Source organism: Trematomus bernacchii, unplaced genomic scaffold, assembly GCF_902827165.1.
Source record: "Trematomus bernacchii unplaced genomic scaffold, fTreBer1.1, whole genome shotgun sequence".
Lineage (NCBI taxonomy): Eukaryota > Metazoa > Chordata > Actinopteri > Perciformes > Nototheniidae > Trematomus > Trematomus bernacchii.
In genome coordinates this window covers 646749-663064 of record NW_022987542.1, presented here as the reverse complement: position 1 = coordinate 663064, position 16316 = coordinate 646749, and the positions used below count along the sequence as shown (strand labels likewise).

At 43.8% G+C, this 16316-nt stretch overlaps 2 protein-coding genes across 2 annotated transcripts in view; both read right to left on the bottom strand.

Moving 5' to 3' along the window:
* LOC117476203 (caspase-1-like) overlaps positions 1–16316 on the bottom strand; it is a 61392-nt gene that overhangs the window by 34916 nt on the left and 10160 nt on the right. The gene's annotated exons all lie outside the window — the stretch shown is intronic.
* Positions 6241–12687, bottom strand: LOC117476202 (baculoviral IAP repeat-containing protein 2-like). The gene is made up of 3 exons (XM_034122575.1): positions 12367–12687; positions 11705–11749; positions 6241–6724 (listed from the first exon to the last, which is right to left on the bottom strand). The coding sequence occupies exons 1-3, from the start codon at positions 12608–12610 to the stop codon at positions 6408–6410; spliced, it is 606 nt and encodes a 201-aa protein (XP_033978466.1). The 5' UTR covers positions 12611–12687; the 3' UTR covers positions 6241–6407.

Here is a 16316-nt window from a genome sequence, read left to right as displayed (position 1 = left end):
GGGGGGGGTCAAGGGGGCGGAGAAGCCGGTTTATGGTTGAGAACAGCATTCTCAGTTGGGATTGTTGGAGGCCAATGAGGGTGGAATAGTAAGCAGACCTAGCCAGGGAGAGGGCTTCTTTGTAGGCCTTTACATGGTCCTGGTAGGCTTCGCGGTGGACGGTGAGGCCAGTTCTTTTTTTGAGTCTCTCTAGCCGACGACCAGAAGCCTTCAGGGCACGGAGTTCAGTGGTGAACCAAGGGGCCGAACGGGTGAAGGAGACAGTCCGGGTTTTGAGGGGGGCTAGAGAGTCAAGGCTGAGGGATAGAGCTGAGTTGTAGCGAGCAACCAGGCCGTCCACTGTGGTGGTAAGGGGAATGGAGGCTAGGTGGGCTGCTATCGTGCTGATCAGGGCTGGTGCACTCAGTGTTTTGGTGTTCCTGAATGTGATGGTGCGTTTTGCACGCTGAGTGGGCAGGAGGACAGGAACAGTAAAGAGTATGGCATTGTATTTGTTCTTAAATGTCTTTTGCTTTTAATGTCTAAAGCACTTTGAATCGCCACGTGCTGAAAAGTGCTATATAAATCAAATTGCCTTGCCTTGCCTTGCCTTGGTGGTCCGCAACAGCTAGGTCCAGGCACTGGAGATGGGAGGGAGGGGTGCCTATAGAGCACACTAGGTCCAGCGTGTGACCTTTGGTGTGGGTGGGACCTTGGACATGCTGTGTGATGTTGAAGCAGTCGAGTAGTGAGAGAAATTCGGAGGCAAAGGCGCATGTACTGGAGTCGCGACATGGATGTTAAAGTCACCAAGCAGTAGTGTGGATGGAGATCTGGAGCAGACAGAGGTGAGCAGCTCAGCGAACTCAGACATGAAGATGGCAGAGGCTTTGGGGGGCGGTATATGAGGACAACCTGTAGCTGTGATGAGCCGGCCAAAGAAAAGGCAATACACTCAAATTAGGTTGTATTTACAACAGGGAGTTATTTTATCGGGATTGGCAAGACTCCAATATGTCCAGAACTCTGCCGCCAGGCTTCTCATCCACACTAAGCCATGGCAACACATCACCCCCACCCTCATCCACCTCCACTGGCTGCCGGTCAAGTCCCGGATTCACTACAAAACACTCCTCCTCACGTACAAGTCCCTCCATACCCTCGCCCCCCAGTACCTAACAGACCTCCTACATCCCTACACCCCCTCTCGGAGTCTGCGGTCCTCAGACACGGGCCTGCTCTCCATCCCCCGCTCACGCCTTCGTACTGTGGGTGACAGGGCGTTCAGTGTTGCGGCCCCCACCCTCTGGAATGCACTTCCTGCTGAGATCCGGAACGCTGCCTCACTGGACATCTTCAAATCCGCACTGAAAACGCACCTGTTCACCCTGGCCTTCGGATCCTAGTCCTTTCCTGGTCCCCCGGCCTACTTTATTTTATTTTTGTTTTGTTTGCTCCTCTTTGTCTGTTTTGTTTTGTCTGTCCACCATGTACAGCGACCTTGGGTCCCTTGAAAGGCGCTTTATAAATTCCATTTATTATTATTATTATTATTATTACAACATCTTCTGTATAACAAGTGCTATTTGCAATGACCTAAAAATGGTTTTCAACGCACAAGGTAACCCTTCTCTTGTGTTCGGTCATACTATACTATACCCAATCTATTTTCGGTCAAAATTGGCCGATGTGTTTTGCACAGTGATATCTCTGGAACCCCTTATCCAATTTTGATGATTCACATCTAATTTGAACAGTCAAAGCAAGTAGAATCAAGGGGTGGCAGATAGAATGACACCAGGGGTGAATTTCATGTTATAATTTTGCAATAAGTCAAAGATAGTGTTTACTGTACATTACTATAGAAATGCTTGCCATGTAGGCTTTGTTTACTGGAGATGGAAATGCTTTAGTTAGTGTTGTAGCTGAGATTCTTCCCGTTCCAAGGATGTATGGGATGTATTGATTTGATACAAGCAAGCCAGTGTTTCATTGTGTACTTTCAACTACAGTATATGGTCCGGCAAGCTCTGCATTCACTGTGATGAATATAAAATAAGACACTGACACTCAATGAACATTTATTGAAAATAAATAATCAAAAAAAGACCATAACAGAACTGGGGGGGTGGGGTGGTGTTTGTGTGTGTGTCAAAATCAGCTGTTTCTCTATGTATTCCTTAGAGCAGGGGTTCCCAAACTTTTCAGCCCGCGACCCCCAAACTAACAGTGCCAGAGACTGGCGACCCCCGACGGGATAGTGATCTCCAGTGTGCTGGGCAGTGTGTCGGCGGAGGGAGCCGAGGGCACCACCGGAGGAGAGGCGAGCGATGACAGCAGCATCACCGTGTTGCAGATAGGGCAGAACGGGGAGTGCCTGGGCACGGCCCGCCCCGCCCCTGCACAGACTGAGGGGACTTGTTACACGGAGCCCATCACCGGGGAAGCTGCCGGACCGAGAGTTTGATCCTGCCTGCGGCGGGAGGAAGCGGTCTGCTCGGCCTGCCCTTGGCTCTGGGGTCCCTCCTTAAACAAATAAATAAATACCTTTTAAATAAAACATTAATCTTAACAGATAAGATTTGATCATTTATTTTAAACGTCAGGCCTACAGCATGGCCACAAACCCCATCTAAAGACAGAGGCTCTGTCCTAATTACCTGATTGCATCCACCTGGGTTACTTGGCTCAACCCGATAACTTTATATCATTTCACTTTAAACCACACTTAAAAGAATAATATAATTATACATATGTACATGTCGACAGTATAGCAACTAATACATGTTTTAAATAAATAAACATTCAAATGTGAAAGACACCTTCAATTAATATTTAAAACTTACACAAAATCAGATGCTTATAAAAATTACAGTACATGCATTGTTCCATCAGTCAAGCTAAGATATACATATATCTTAGCTCTTAGCTTGACATGCTCGTTCAGTTAGCATGTATGCTAACTGAACATGCTCAGTTAGCATACATGCTAACTGAGCATGTTCAGTTAGCATACATGCTAACTGAACATATATACATATATATATTCCATTCCTTGAAATTGAATATTTAAAATACAAATTAGCAAAATAAACACAATTACACTGCGCTAAACAGCCACATCGACAATCAGCCGAGAACCTAAATAGTAGGCAGTGGCGGTTCTAGAACATTTTACATGGGGTGGCAAAGGGGGGGCAAGAGGTCATGCCAGGGTGGCATGGGAGGGCGGACAGTACGTGGTATTTTATACTGTATATATAACCTATTTATTGTTAAATCATGCCCTTAAACAAGTGTTCTTAATGCACAAGAGAAACCAGGTGTTCAGACAAACAAACAAAAATATAGTATAAAACAGCAGAAAATACTCATTACTTTTCATTTAGCTGACGCTTTTATCCAAAGCGACTTACAATGACCGATTACAGGGACATTCTCCCTGGAGTAACTGAAGGCTAAGTGCCTTACTCAAGGGCACACTAGTGGTGGTGTTCCAGGCGGGATTTGAACTCACAACCTTCCAATCTTCAGCCCACTTCACCCTAGAACTGTGTTTACTGTAAGTACAGTCAAAGTACTTAGTTATAATGAAGTACACAAATGACATCACCCATCTCTTCAGAAAGCTGAAGGTGAGCTGTGCAGCAACACATTTCAATATGTGTCAATACTAAGAGCTGCTAGATTGTTCTGCTGTGATGGAATATGTGAGGAGAATAAGAACATAGCATGTGGTCCAGCTGGAGTCTCCTCTGCCTCCTGACCCCTGCCTCTGGCCCTCTTTCTGACACTTCATCTGCATTCCTCACATACATGTCTTCTTCCTCACTAATGTCTTCATCTCCTCCTCTTCCTCCTGCTCTGACCCTCCTGGTCTCTTCATCTCCTCCTCTTCCTCCTGCTCTGACCCTCCTGGTCTCTTCATCTCCTCCTCTTCCTCCTGCTCTGACCCTCCTGGTCTCTTCATCTCCTCCTCTTCCTCCTGCTCTGACCCTCCTGGTCTCTTCATCTCCTCTGGCCTGCAAGAGTCTACGTGTGAAAAGCTCTGGTACAGATGCGTGTCTAACTTCACACGTTAGGGCCATGTAGCTGATAAGTAGCATATCATAAATATAACATCAGAAAGTATTTATCAAGCGCACACAGGCAGCTGTGTTCAGACCCAGTTTGACGTAAAGGATGTATCCTGGTTTCATTGATCTGGCCTCATGGCTGTGATGTGTAATTTACGTGGATTTAATAGTACCGCATAGTTTAGCAAAGTGACCGATCTCCCAGCTAGCGCTGTCTGTGTAGTATTTTGTAACGTAACGTCCCAAACAGCGCCCGTATGTTAAACGCTATCGATTCAAACGGCAGCGTTTTATTAATATTTTGTTTCAAACTCTCGTCTTTAGTAAAAATAAAACTAGTGGAAGGGGAAATGCTCCCAGGGGAAGCTGATCCACCTTCAGACGCGGGTACAGCTCGTTCCCTCTCCTCTCTCTGTGAGCCGCGGCTCACAGAGAGAGGAGAGGGAACGCCGCTCTGCAGTTTAATGCAGGGCCGTAGCTGCGTTTTTAACGGGACTAAAATTATATTTAAAATTATTCACTTTTAATGAATGAACTGCTTGTTTCGTTGATTGAGAATCTTGTGGACATAGTGTAGGTTTGTTTCTACAAGTTCAGTTTTAGGGACACAAAAGCTAGGGGGGCAGCTGGGGGGACAAGGCTCTACAGTGTGGGGGCAAGGGGGGGCAGCTGCACCCCCCTTGCCCCCCCCCCCCCGTAGATCCGCCCCTGATAGTAGGTAATTATATCTAAAACCACAAGACGTTAATTACCTGTACTCGGTGCGCCATATTGTCTGTTCTCTCTGTAAACCTCCAAGTCTCTTTAAATATCCTTGCGTCAGCGTTTTGGGCGCGCTCTCTTCTGACCATATTTGGAAGTACAACTTCCTACAACTTCCTACAGGTTCAACCTCCACCATCTTGCTGCGGCTGCAACAATAAAGACGTTAAAGTTTATTTACTGGAGTTTTTTTCAACGTGAGTCTTATTTTTGTAGCTCTAACTTCCTGTTGCTTCTGTTTTCAAACCCTTTAGAAAATAGGATCATACGTTGTTTATTGCAGAAGATTTTAATCGGAAACCTTTTATACAATAAAATGAAGCTGCTAATATTTAATCATTAAAAAATAGTTTGTCATTTTTCAAGTGTCTTAAATGTGAGGAAATATTATTATGATTATTTTCAAATCAAAGGACTTATTCTGATTTATTTTCAAAGTGTGACAAACTTTATTAAATATTTTTTTAAAGCTTTAAATCTTTAGTTAAAACACTTTTTTTTAAATAAAATTCCAAAATGTAGAAATAAAATGTGAAAGGATGACTGAGAATAAAGTCAGCCGTCTCCAGACTGACTGAAAGTTATTATAATATCATCTTTATAAAATAATTTATTAAGTTTAAGGTATTTTACAATCAAGAAATGGAGCTTAAAGTACGTTTTCAATTATACAAAATCTACACATTTAAAATAAACTTCTATTAATTATTTAAAAAAAGTAAATTATTAAATATGTAAATCAACAAATAAATAAACCGGGAAAACAAACTTCTAAAAAATATGTTTAAGAGAAATGATAAAACTTCAGCGTTCTCCCGTGAATAAAACCATTTCATTTTTTAAATGCATATTTCATTTTGTGGGATCGTAATCATTTACACAATATTTAATATATAAAACTCAACTATTTTAGTGTCTTTGATGTACCTCTTTTTCTAGAAGCTTGTGTGTGTGTGCGTGTGTGTGTGTGTGTGTGTGTGTGTGTGTGTGTGTGTGTGGGTGTGCACATCTTTTGAAGAAGCTTACTTTGTTTTTAATTCATGTTTTTAATAATAATAAGCAGTTTGAACAAGTGTTACAAGTTGAATCACATATAACATTACTGCTTTTAAATCCTCCTCTTTTATCTCAGTAAGCGCAAAAAAAAGTAATTAAACCGACAAACAGGAAGTAAACACTAAAGGGAACAGCAGAAGAAGACAGACAGGAAGTAAACACTAAAGGGAACAGCAGAAGAAGACAGACAGGAAGTAAACACTAAAGGGAACAGCAGAAGAAGACAGACAGGAAGTAAACACTAAAGGGAACAGCAGAAGAAGACAGACAGGAAGTAAACACTAAAGGGAACAGCAGAAGAAGACAGACAGGAAGTAAAAAGGCACAGTATGGGCTCTGCAGTGTTTTAACAAAAAGACTTGGACAGTTAGAGAATGTGTTTTTATAACATGTGTCTCCCCCTGCGCTGCTACATCAGTAGAACTGACCAATCAGGTACCGGTAACAACTCAGTACCTGACACCCATCTCTAGTTACAGGTAGCAACATGCAAAACTAGCGGGGGCTTTCACACACACTCCACGAGGTTTAACTTCAGCTCAAGTTGAGCTCTTTGTAAATATACGGGTCTATCTCTCGGAGAGCATTGATCAGAACCCTGCAGGCTGCAGCTCCTTTTTGATGCACCGTGTCCACCACCTCTCGTGCTTTATCAAATTGGGGTTTCCCTCTGGCTGATGTCATTTCAGAATAAGTGATCACTTCCCGCTCAAGAAGTTTATCCAGAAGCTGTTCCAGAACAGCTTGAGACACTCTGTTAATGAACTCTGTCCGAACTGAGCGCAGCATCTGGTCTGCTGGGACTCTGCTCTCTGCTGAGACATTTCTCTGGGACAATTCCTTCCTTGGATCTGGAAGATAAACAGGGAAAATACTTTTATTGAATAACCAACAATCACATTAAACAGATCTCTTAACAATTAAAGTAACCCAACATTCCCAGAGGTGGATTTCTGTTCACTTGAAGTTATAATATGTAACATTTCCTCATTAAAATGTATAAAAACTCCTACACCGATGTTATTCATGTTTTGTTGAGTTGTGTACAAACATTATCTCAAATGGTTCAAAGAGACGTGTAATTGTAATCATGGTAACAGTACGTTCACCAAGGTCTCCTGTAATGGCGGTGTATCCACTTAACCATGAGAAGCTGAAGACTACAACTCCCATGATGCCATGCTGTTTCACCACCATACTAGTTTTTACTATAGTTTAGGAATATTACAGGTTGTGTGTTTAATGTCGTAATGATGCGCTGCCATGGAGCCTTAATAGAGAATGCTATGAGATGGAGCTTTAGAGTTATCCAGTCTATCACTGGGTCTGAGCCAGAGTCCTGCATCGGGTCGGGTACCTGACGGGTGACCGGCAAAAAAAGTGATTTGCGGCCGCTGGTGGTATTTTTTCAAACATTGTTTTTCGGGTTCGGTTCTGGGTAAAACAAAGAAGATGCGGGTCGGATCGCGGGTGTTGCATAATAAATATATTAAAATAATAATAATTGAATTAAATGTTTAAATCCTCAGACCTCTCCCCCGCGGGACCGCGCATAATCTGCACCGCATCAACCTGAACCGCATCAATCTGCTGCTGAGCGCACCACATTGGAAAACTGCGGTCAAGCCAGCCTCCACTTGGGAAAACGCAGTCAAGCCAGCCCGCACCTGATATTGCGGCGCGCGAATATCCTATGCATTACGGTAGAGTCCTGGAAAAACTGCCTTCAAAATAAAAGCGCTTACTCGGTCAATAACAAATACACCTAAAAAACATGCCAAACATATTAAATTAAGAAATATGTACTATATAATGTGATCAATAATTATTTAAAACAAACTACGTATAACTACCACATTATAAATGAGTGAATGTAAAACTTAAGGAGTTTCAAAATAAAAGACCTTTCAAGTCTCATATATGAGCTATCATCTCTCTGTTTTTAGATAAGAATAAAACAAAAACTCTCCAGTATCAAAGACTCATTTCACTCCAGGGTGATAGCAGGACACCCCTTCTAGTCACTCAGAGAAAAATCAGGACATTCTGATGTAGAGTTTCAAAATAAAAGACATTTGAAGTCTCTATTGTATGAGCTATCATGCCTCTGTTTTTAGATAAAAATAAAACAAAAACTCTCTAGAGTTTCAAAATAAAAGGGATGATAGCTCATATATGAGACTTCAAAGGTCTTTTATTCTGAAACTCTGCATCAGATTGTCCTTATTATCTCTGAGTGACTAGTTGGGATGTCCTGCTATCACCCTGGACTGAAATGAGTATTTGATACTGGAGAGTTTTTGTTTTATTCTTATCTAAAAACAGAGGGATGATAGCTCATATATGAGACTTCAAAGGTCTTTTATTTTGAAACTCTACATCAGAATGTCCTGATCTTTTCTGAGTGACTAGATGGGGTGTCCTGCTATCACCCTGGAGTGAAATAAGTCTTTGATACTGGAGAGTTTTTGTTTTATTCTGATCTAAAAACAGAGGGATGATAGCTCATATATGAGACTTCAAAGGTCTTTTATTTTGAAACTCCTTAAGTTTTACATTCACTCATTTATAATGTGGTAGTTATACGTAGTTTTTTAAAAATAATTATTGATAACATTATATAGTACACATTTCTTAATTTAATATGTTTGGTATGTTATTTAGGTGTATTTGTTATTGACCGAGTAAGCGCTTTTAATTTGAAGGCAGTTTTTCCAGGACTCTATCGTAATGCATCGGATATTCGCGCACCGCAATATCACGTGCGGGCTGGCTTGACTAGGTTTTCCCAAGTGGAGGCTGGCTTGACCGCAGTTTTGGAAATGGCTGAGGTGAAGCTCTCGCAGAATACAGCATTGTCAATAACTCTTCCTCAAGAGCGAAATCCAACGTCTGGGAGGCTTTTGGTGTCGTCCTAGATGGAGAAAATAACCAACATCCCACGCTCATAGGATATGCGCAGGGGCGTCTTAGTGGGGGGACAAGTGGGACTGACTACCCAGGGCCCAGATGGGGGGAGGGCCCTTGAAAGGCATGGAATTAAAAGTTTGGTTTTATTTCAGTTTTCTTTTAGCAGATAGTGTCATAACTAAAATGAAACTAGCTCAATAAAATTGGAGTGACTGAATTCTGTATCCAAAAACAGATGGTGAAGGCTATCCGGGACCCCTCACAAAAGGACAATAACGGTTTAGTCCTCCCAGCACTAGTTGTCCTTAAGCCCCGCCTCCCAGCCGCTGAGCCGCTCTCGGCTCTGTCACATGAATGCAGGAGGGGAAATAACTCTCTGTTTTCGGCTTTAAGCGCATTTGAAAACTTTTACTATTTAATGATATAAATAAGGGCTATTCATGTGTTCATACTGGAAAGTTGATTTACCTCAAAAAAACATTATAAGATTTACGGACGTCTCTTTCCCGATGTAATTCAATGAGAATTTGCTTCAGCGCCTGGCGAACTTCCTGAGTGGCTTGCTCTAAAGGTAGATAATTCAACGAAGAAGTAGAGGGTCAGCTAATGATTTTGCTAACAAGAAGACCTGTCAGTGTCATTTACTGGGGAATGAACTCCAAGAGAGTGACGAGTCCTAAAACCAGGAAGTGAGTTAGCATTTGACCAATACTGGTTCCCTCGTCTCAGAGCCAATGGGATCTCTCCATAGGATTTAGGAAAATATCTGTAAATAAGGTCTGTGGTTGAGACACATTGAAGAGACGGATCACGTTTTGTTCTAGGACATTAAATCCATCAGCAGTGACCCCACTGGTGATTTCTGAAGAGTTCACGTGTCTGAGAAACGATGGTTGTTACCAAGTGGCTGAATAGGACTACAGAAGTCGTGGAGGCCGTTGTACGTCATTACGCCGAACACGTAAACACTCCTCTAAGTTTGTTGGCCCTGTTCTGCTTGAAAGCAAGTACCTGCCTCCTGCAGACTGTTCAAACAAACACTTCAACTCGTACCATTTAGAATCTGTATGTTTGAATATGGATCTGAAGTTGGCGTGACGTTGAAGTCGTGCTGCTGGACTCGCCTGTAGTTCCTTGGTAGCATAACGTTAGCATTTTGCTTCTGGACATTAGATTTATGATTCGAACATTATAAAATTATCCGGCTGAACAAAACGAAGTTAGACATTCTCCATATTTGTTCAATAACTGCAAGATCAATCATATTATCCAAAGCAGAACTTGTAAAGATTTCTCAGCTTTCTAAAGTTTTAATTATTTAGCTTTTTGGCATATATGCTTTCAGATTTGTTGTGTGTTATTGATTATGCAAATAAACATGACTTGTGAAGTCTTGTTCAGTTGTCTGTTATTATGCAGTATAGTAAGCACTCTCTCAAGGTAGTGGTTACAAAACTAACATGGTGTTTTTTTTGTTTTGTCTTATACCGTGGGAATGATAAATACTTAAATAAGCATGATACTCAAAGCAAACCTCATTTAACCACAGTAAAGTAATTGTAAACTACAGTATGTTTAGGAAAGAGGGTTGAAATGTGCACAGATTGTTATTACTTCTATTATGACTATTTAGACTTTAGTTCTACTTTAGTTCATAACCGCTTCAGATTCATGTGTACTGTTGTTGGCTCAGTCCTTTGTAAATACATTTTAAAAGGTGCATTAGAGACATGGATCAAGAGAGGGAGGGGGCCCCACAGAGATAGCTTATGTATGGGGCCCGGAGTTTTGTGCTACGCCCCTGGATATGCGGGTTCGGGTCGGTTTGCGCCGTAAGAAGAGAGCCGTTCAAATTCTCTAGATCAGCGGTTCCCAACCTTTTTCAACTCAGGCCCACTTAAGAATCCAAAATGTTTTCGCGGCCCACATTCAACCATAAACAATACGGAGGATAAATAAAGTTCTGATTGGTCGATTCAGAACATGTGACACATTGTAAATCCAGTAGAACAGACCGTTGCTAAGGACTGTAATGACCGTTGCTAAGGAGGATCAAGAAAGAGAAAGGAAAAGAGGTTAAAATTGAAAAGAATCTTAATAATGAAAATGTTTCCACACAAATCATAATGTTTTGCTAATTATTTGGCGGCAAATATTGAATTTACATTTACACCCTTTAATATTTTATTTGGGCTTTTAGATGAAGACCGCACACAGTTAATAAATACAACTATTCTCCTGGCTAAAATACATATTTTTAAAAGTCAATCAACGAGTAATCTTAATTTAAGGTGTTTGAAGAGTAGATTAAAAATATCAAAGGGTGGCTCAAAACGCCATGACATGGGAAATAATGAGCTCTAACGAAGAGTTAAATAATTAAATAATTTGGCGGCCCACTTGCAATGCCTTCGCGGACCACTAGGGGGCCGCAGCCCACAGGTTGGGAACCGCTGCTCTCGATGATAGGAAAGGAGGTTTGATGGATGCAGATTAGAGACCTGTTCAACCAGTTATCCAACAACAGTGTACATTGTTCTAGATGTACTATAAACTGCATGGGTTTGCCTTGAGCCTTTCAACATTTTGACTCTGATGAAGAAAGAGTAGTGTCAAAACTAAACTGAAACTGTTTTCATTATCATAAGAGACAAAGAACACAGTCTGTGCTAAATGTATCCTAAGTTTAACACGATTAAAGGACTATGTGTTTAACTGCTCTATTAAATAGTTTTGGGGCGAAATGTAAAGCCACAAAATCTATATTTAAATATATCAAGATGTTTTCACAGCAGAAATGTTGACATGCTGCCACAGTCAGAAAAACACAGTGCACATGCCTACAGTTTTTTAACCCAAGGTCATTTTTGAATACATGAAAGGATGTGTGTTTGTTTGGGTAAAACAGGACATCAACTCACTGTTACTGGATCCAGGTTCTGAGTATTTAACACCTGTAGCTGCCACTGAAATAACAAAGAACACAACGTTAGAAAGTAATATGATGGAATTACAGTTTGACAGGTTTCCTGAGGTTTGTCATGTTTTCTTTATTTCAGAGCTTGGGTTTGAGCACGAGAGTACTCATGATTTAACTCACTTTTAATGTTTATCATGTGAGACAAAGTCCACAGTTCTCCTTTAGTGCTAAATTGTACGTTTAACAATGTTTAGTTAATGCGTGTTTAACTCGTATATTACATTGTTATGAAAGCACAAGGGAGGGTTCAAAGGTCTGCATATGAATGCATGCAAAGAGCTTTCCTTTTTAACCACAGATATTTGGATTACAAAAAAGGACCTTATTTTTTTAATTTTTTTAGATAAATCATTTCTTATTGAGTTACACTGTATAACTAAATAAGGATATACACTGAAGATGACTCTAGACTAGAGGAAGTCTGGCGTGTCCCTGCCCACTATAGAAAGGCGGTTACATTTCCTAAACTGTGTAGAAACATAAGAATAAAGGCTATTTCAAGTAAACCCTCATCGATTAAACGTTGTTATTTGTTGCTGATTAATCTGTTCTTCAGTCCAAAAAGTTATATTCTCATTCTGCATCAAACCATGAAGTACTCACACAGTTCGTCTGCTTCCTTTTTGCAATTAATCTCGTTCAATAACTCCGCAGCCACTTCGACAGCTCCGGTATCATTGAAAGTGGAAAGCAGAACCTCTGTGATCTCAAAGTAGTTTTTTCCCTCCACCCTGATGCGTACGACCTGCGGCTCCCCTTTGCGGTGCATAAGCTCGTTGCAGAAATTGTCAAAGTCTACCTTTGTCAGGGTAGACAACATGTGTTTTACAGCCTTTCGTTTGTCCATTTTTCACCAACAGATGTGGGACTGCCGTGACTTTTTCTCCCTGAGCAGAAGCAGAGGACACAGAGTTTGCTTCCCTTCTCCCTCTTAGGTGCCTTACAAACAATGGACGTCCGCTCTCGGGAGCGTCGGAGTGGTGCGGTCACCCTAAGTGACAGACCTAAAGTATCCGGGATTCAGGCATCTTCCCTGGCTTGTACATTTTTGGTGATGCGCCCTGGAGGTATCAGACTATTTTAAACAACTTTTCCCCGCCTTTCAAACACTTATTCCGAGGTTTTAGCCAGTCATTTTGCACGAAATCATTTAACATTGACGGTCTCCTGAAAAAGCACATATTCTGTGCATTTTCAGGAGAGCGTCTATGTTAAATGATTTCGTGCAAAATGACTGTCTAAAACTCTCTTCCAGACATTTAAAAATACTTTCCCCGACCATTTAAACATTATTTCTGGCTTGTAAAGTGCAGTTATGCGCCCTGGAGATATTGCACTATTTACAAAATGTAGCACTCTGTTTATTTCACACCTCCAGGAGAGACCAGGGGGAAATCACCTCTCTCTGCCCGCGCACAGAGCCCCGAAGGACGGACTAGAGACCTCCAGCACCAGTCCCTAACAGTGGGACTCTGTTTATTTCACACCTCCAGGGCGGAGACCGGGAAAATCACCTCTCATTGCCCGCTCACAGAGCCCCGAAGGACGGACTAATTACCTCCAGCATGGGCCCCTAACAGTGGGACTCTGCACCTCCAGCAGAGACCAGGGGGAAATCACCTCTCTCTGCCCGCTCACAGAGCCCCAAGGACGGACTAATTACCTCCAGCATGGGCCCCTAACAGTGGGACTCTGCACCTCCAGCAGAGACCAGGGGGAAATCACCTCTCTCTGCCCCCTCACAGAGCCCCAAGGACGGACTAATTACCTCCAGCATGTCCCCATAACAGTGGGACTCTGTTTCTTTCACAGCTCCAGCAGAGACCAGGGGAAAATCACCTCTCTCTGCCCCCTCACAGAGCCCCAAGGACGGACTAATTACCTCCAGCATGGGCCCCTAACAGTGGGACTCTGCACCTCCAGCAGAGACCAGGGGGAAATCACCTCTCTCTGCCCCCTCACAGAGCCCCAAGGACGGACTAATTACCTCCAGCATGTCCCCATAACAGTGGGACTCTGTTTCTTTCACAGCTCCAGCAGAGACCAGGGGAAAATCACCTCTCTCTGCCCGCTCACAGAGCCCCAAGGACGGACTAATTACCTCCAGCATGGGCCCCTAACAGTGGGACTCTGCACCTCCAGCAGAGACCAGGGGGAAATCACCTCTCTCTGCCCCCTCACAGAGCCCCAAGGACGGACTAATTACCTCCAGCATGTCCCCATAACAGTGGGACTCTGTTTCTTTCACAGCTCCAGCAGAGACCAGGGGAAAATCACCTCTCTCTGCCCGCTCACAGAGCCCCAAGGACGGACTAATTACCTCCAGCATGTCCCCATAACAGTGGGACTCTGTTTCTTTCACAGCTCCAGCAGAGACCAGGGGAAAATCACCTCTCTCTGCCCGCTCACAGAGCCCCAAGGACGGACTAATTACCTCCAGCATGGGCCCCTAACAGTGGGACTCTGCACCTCCAGCAGAGACCAGGGGGAAATCACCTCTTTTTGCCCGCTCACAGAGCACCGAAGGACGGACTAGAGACCTCCAGCACCAGTCCCTAACAGGGGGACTCTGTTTATTTCACACCTCCAGGGCGGAGACCGGGAAAATCACCTCTCATTGCCCGCTCACAGAGCCCCGAAGGACGGACTAATTACCTCCAGCATGGGCCCCTAACAGTGGGACTCTGCACCTCCAGCAGAGACCAGGGGGAAATCACCTCTTTTTGCCCGCTCACAGAGCCCCAAGGACGGACTAATTACCTCCAGCATGGGCCCCTAACAGTGGGACCTCCATAACCTTGCACACCCTGAGTCCCCGGGCCCCCACAGTTAAGCACTCCCCCACGGACTAAACACAGGTATTCACACCCACCAGAACCTCGTGCCCCTGGTGACCTTACAAGGGGGTGGTTTTATGGTGCTTCTGTGTCCGCCCATCAGCATCCATATTCGGCCTTCTTCACGGCATCACCCCCCCTTCTGTGGAGGGTATTCTCGTGCCCCTGGTGACCTTACAAGGGGGTGGTTTTATGGTGCTTCTGTGTCCGCCCATCAGCATCCATATTCGGCCTTCTTCACGGCATCACCCCCCCTTCTGGGCTGGAGGGTATTCTCGTGCCCCTGGTGACCTTACAAGGGGGTGGTTTTATGGTGCTTCTGTGTCCGCCCATCAGCATCCATATTCGGCCTTCTTCACGGCATCACCCCCCCTTCTGGGCTGGAGGTTCAAACACTTTAACTTTTGTTCACCCTCCTCTGGCTTACACCTCCTCCGCCAACACTTGAGCGCTCATCACAGGGTTCAGCACCAAGGAGAGTGCCTCCCCGGTGCTGATGGAAAGTGGCACTTTTTCTGCCCCTGGTAACCATCAAGGTTATTGTTTTTTTTTTATTTTTTATTTTATTTGAACAAAAAACACAGTACACAGTACAGAGAGGCTAAAACATTAACTATTTACACGTACTACTGCTGCTATAACAGTACTACTAAATTTCTTAACCTACGTTTTAAAGTGCAGTTATGCGCCCTGGAGGTGTTGCACTATTAACAAAATGTATGCCCAGGATTCTGGCACCTTTCCTGGCTTGTAAAGTGCAGTTATGCGCCCTGGAGATATTGTACTATTTACAAAATGTATACACAGGATTATAATAATAATTATATACACGGTATACATATTCACAATGTTTAGCGGGATTCAGGGGACCAAATTAGGCGTCTAATTCTTACGGTGCACCAGGGCAAACAGGTTGAGTCCACGGCCCCTGCCCCATCATCAGGAGTGTCAACCAGCCCCGGTCCCGACTTCATTGGCCTCTTTCCCTCCCGCTTCCGCTTCCGCTGCTGCTGCCACTCCAATGACCCATCAGGTGAAGATGATAGAGCTGTACTGTTATAGCAGCCCTCTTCGGAGGTCTCCCCATCTGACAGCGGTAGACATCCTTCTGATGATGATGCAGCTGCTGCCGCATCTGATGACGCCCTGAACATGGAGCGGATTCTCAATGCCTCCTTTATACCTGGCGCATTCGCGTAGAACCGGTCCGCCGTGGTTACGTCGTGACACATAAACCTGGCGAGAATCGACCGGCTTTCTGGATCTTGGTGATGCTTGATATTGTCAGCCAGGGCAGTGCGCAGGATTGTGAAGGTGACGGCTGTTTCTAGCCCAGCATCAGCCCATGCCCTCTTCAAGTGAGCGTTCAGGTTCTTGGAGGCCCGATTCCCCCTTGTGAAAAGGAAGAATTCATTCTGAGGACCCAGCAATGCCTCTTTAATCCCCATCCACCGCATGACCCAGCTAAACTCCTCTACTGTAAGCGCCAGCTGTGCTTCGCCATATGTCTTGGCCGTCTTGTGATCCTGCACATGGATGATGTAGCCCTCAGCAGTTCCCCTTATGGCTGCCTCTAAGACCTCACTGTTTTTCATGTTTGCGTACACGCCCGTACGGTGGCCATACAGGAGGCTCCAATGGAGGGTGAGATAGCCATAGAGAAGCTTCTGGGTGGTTGAGGTCGGCGTGCCGGCCATCAGGTCGAGGAGCTCCGGG